We start from the raw sequence: 3,210 nt of genomic DNA, 5'->3' as shown, positions 1-3,210 counted from the left end.
AATGAGAAGGCGTGAAGTACCTTGTCCTGAGCTTGATATCAACTCCTTGAAAAGGAAAGCCCCTGGTGAGAAAAATCCTGCAAAAAATTGCAAGAGACCGAAGAGAGCAGAGGTGAACTACCTTCCTCCGCATCCAAGTGGAGAAACTAGCGACAGCCTGGAGATGGAGAGACAGGAGCTTCTTAACGAGGTGAAGAAGAAGAACAACGCTACGTTGATTCAAGAAAAAATGGCCAAAACGTTCTCCTATCGAAGGCTTGAGGTTGTGAGTGGTAGTCCAGCTGCTGATGACTTCAAAGAGAGATGGCCTGCTTTGTTTTGTGAAGCTGAGGTAGGTGAATCTATAAACCCTTAAAAATGTTACTTGCTCCATTGGGCAGTAACAATAATTTGTTTTTATAATATATACTATGGAGTACTGTTCCTGATTGAACACATGAACATAAATAAACTTGAAACGCACTTCTCTCAAAGTTAAAATTGGAAGCCAAATTAGTGTTCCTCGTTTTGAGTTGATCAATGTAAAAAGTGCTAGCTTGTTCATTCCACTATTAATATCTACAGGGTTTAAAACGCCCTATACAGAATTTACCCTCCCTTCATTTTGCATCAGACTATTTGGCCCAGTTCCTGATGATCTTTTGTCAATTCAGATCAAGGAGGAATTCAGGAGAATAACTACAATTTCCGTGGAGCAGAGCTTCATGTACAAACTTGACCACTACACACCAAAACTTATTGCCCTGATGAAGGCCAAGGGAGGTGTCGTGGGGACCAAGCTGAGGCCGTTCCTGGACAAACTGAGTCAGGTGTGCTTGTTCATATTTTTTTGCAGGGAGACGGACCTACTGTCTCTCTCACTCTGACACACACGCACACTGCCCCATGCTTACGCATATACAGCACAAATCCTTGCACTCGGTAGCTTCAGTGCCCCTGCACGCTCCATCTTTCCACACATGGCTCTTGCTCTGTGTGCTCAAATCACTGCTCCTTGCACATGTATGCTCTTGTGTTCTCACTTGACAGTTCATTGTGTATGAATAATGGTTCAGTATTGACACAATATTAATCTGTTCACAGAACCAAAGCATTGAGATGAGACGTGAAGCTGTTATCCGCAGCCTCATACTGTACCTTGGCGAGAAAGAAGAGGAACTTTTTGAAGATTGCCTGGTAAAGCATTTGATTTTTATTTTATTTTTTTAATGACACGGTTTAAAATTTGAATGTGTTATCATTTAAAGTGCAAGTTAACCCTAAAGTAAGAGGAAGGCAGACGAAGGGATGGAGATATTCCGCTCAGCGATGGCCCAAATGGTACATTGAAAAAGCCAACAAAATCTTATATCATCTGGAAGAAAAAACTAAATGGATATTTTTCAATGATTCAAATTAAGTAAAATCACAAAAATTAAACGTGCTCTAGGGTTACAAAGCCATAGGGTTTAGTGGCACAGTAAAGGTGCAGAGGCACACAATTTATGGCTGAAAGCAACATTCATTCGGGGGCTACAATCTGTGGAGTGCAGCCATCTTGCGCCATGTTCTACAAATGTTTTACTAAAGCCGGCTCACTGTAAAATAGATTTGACTCAATTTAACGTAATCTGAGCTATGTTTAATGATGGTCGTTTTTAGCACGTGTTCATTCTGCACTGATAATGAAGTCACTTCGAATGATTCAAGCAATTCTATTTTTATTTGTTTCTCAATAGAATTGTCTTCATTTTTCTTGTAAATTGTATGCAGGAGGACAGCCGCAGTGATGCCACTCAACACATCCTCAAGATCCTGGTCGTCCATGGTGCTGATGGAGAGGATCCAGTGGATGTATCCATCCTTCTTGAAGGCAAGGAGATGTTGCCAGGATGCGGCAGTACTGCTAAAGCTTGCACGCTGCTTATGGGGCTGATTTATGCCCTCAACCTTGCATACCCCCCAACACTGCGCTACACTTTTGAGGTGTTTCAGAAACTTTTCCTAGACCTGGATGGGATTAAGCTGTCCCCAAAAGTACAAGCTTTAAAGTTGAAGTTGCTGTCTTAAATGCTATCGCCATGGCAAGAACTGTACAATCTCGGCTGCTGGTACACCCCAACTCACTTCTCCATCTTGCAAATGACTGTAACAACAACTTGCAAAGACACAGTCAGCTCCATTGGACCCTCCGCTCACATACAGCAGCTTGTCCCTATATGGACCTTCCGCTGTCCAGACACACAGACTTGCAGCGGCCTTCTTCAGTTTTGACTCTCCAAAAGACTGTGTTGGATGTGGTCAAATATGGCCAGGACTTGTTGACTTTGAAAACTATATTGCTGTTTGTAAGATGGTTTAATGCAAAAGTAATTTGTGGATGCAAAAATAATCGCAGTGGAATGATAATGTATTGTGTGCCAGTGTAAATATCAATATCCCTTTCAATATAAACACTTGGCCCCAATAGTATGTAAGGCACTTGAAAAAAATAGTAATGTGGGGCTTTAGTGATGTTGTCCTGCTCGCACCCTTGTGTAGAAATGCCAAGAATTAGCACCTTGCCTTTTGAGTTCAACTTCGCCCTGGCTAACTAGTTGTGGGAAGTTGTCTGTCTGAAATGTTTTCCATTTTGTGTCAACTAAGGCACTTTCTGTCATTGATGTTTATTACAGATAAAGGGTAAAGAAAAAGTTAACATTTTATTCTTTATCTAGAACTGTTAACACCTTTTAGTTGTTGATTAAAATGTTTTAATGCATTATGGTTTTAATGGCATACTTAAAGCGCACTAGTCCAGAGTTCCGGTTTGAATGTTGCAATTGCACCGAGTGCTGTAAGGTTTTAATTGAATATTTGAAAAGCACCATTCCAGATCTGTGTTGGATGCAGTGGATTTGTCTTTAAGAGCAAGGTAATATTGACACAAACACATCTTTGCAATATTTACTGACAGTTTTAACTTTGATAAGGTATAATACTTGGAGATAAGAACATTGGGTAGGGGTGGGATTTGACCAAGCAGTTAAATGACATTGGTTGTTAATGTTGCTAATTCTAAAAATATTGCTATTTAGAATTTAGGTTATGTCAATACTACCTAGCTCCGTCAGGTTAAAACCTCATCTCATCATCCTGTTGTTTTTGTCATGTGATATGCCCTTCTCTATTTTATGCCCCCTGGGGTAAAAAAAAACCCCATTTTGAAATGCAGTGTATACTGTAGGATCA

At 40.5% G+C, this 3,210-nt stretch overlaps 1 protein-coding gene across 1 annotated transcript; it reads left to right on the top strand.

Annotated features, from left to right (window-relative positions):
• Positions 1 to 659: 659 nt before the first annotated feature.
• On the top strand, positions 660 to 2,655 carry LOC144539525 (uncharacterized). The gene is made up of 3 exons (XM_078284931.1): positions 660 to 809; positions 1,084 to 1,176; positions 1,753 to 2,655. Exons 1-3 carry the CDS (start codon positions 705 to 707, stop codon positions 2,047 to 2,049), a joined length of 495 nt encoding a protein of 164 aa, XP_078141057.1. The 5' UTR covers positions 660 to 704; the 3' UTR covers positions 2,050 to 2,655.
• Positions 2,656 to 3,210: the final 555 nt, after the last annotated feature.

This window comes from Centroberyx gerrardi, chromosome 7 (assembly GCF_048128805.1).
Source record: "Centroberyx gerrardi isolate f3 chromosome 7, fCenGer3.hap1.cur.20231027, whole genome shotgun sequence".
NCBI lineage: Eukaryota > Metazoa > Chordata > Actinopteri > Beryciformes > Berycidae > Centroberyx > Centroberyx gerrardi.
The sequence above is the reverse complement of the archived record's forward strand: the minus strand, read 5'-3'. Positions and strand labels throughout refer to the sequence as shown.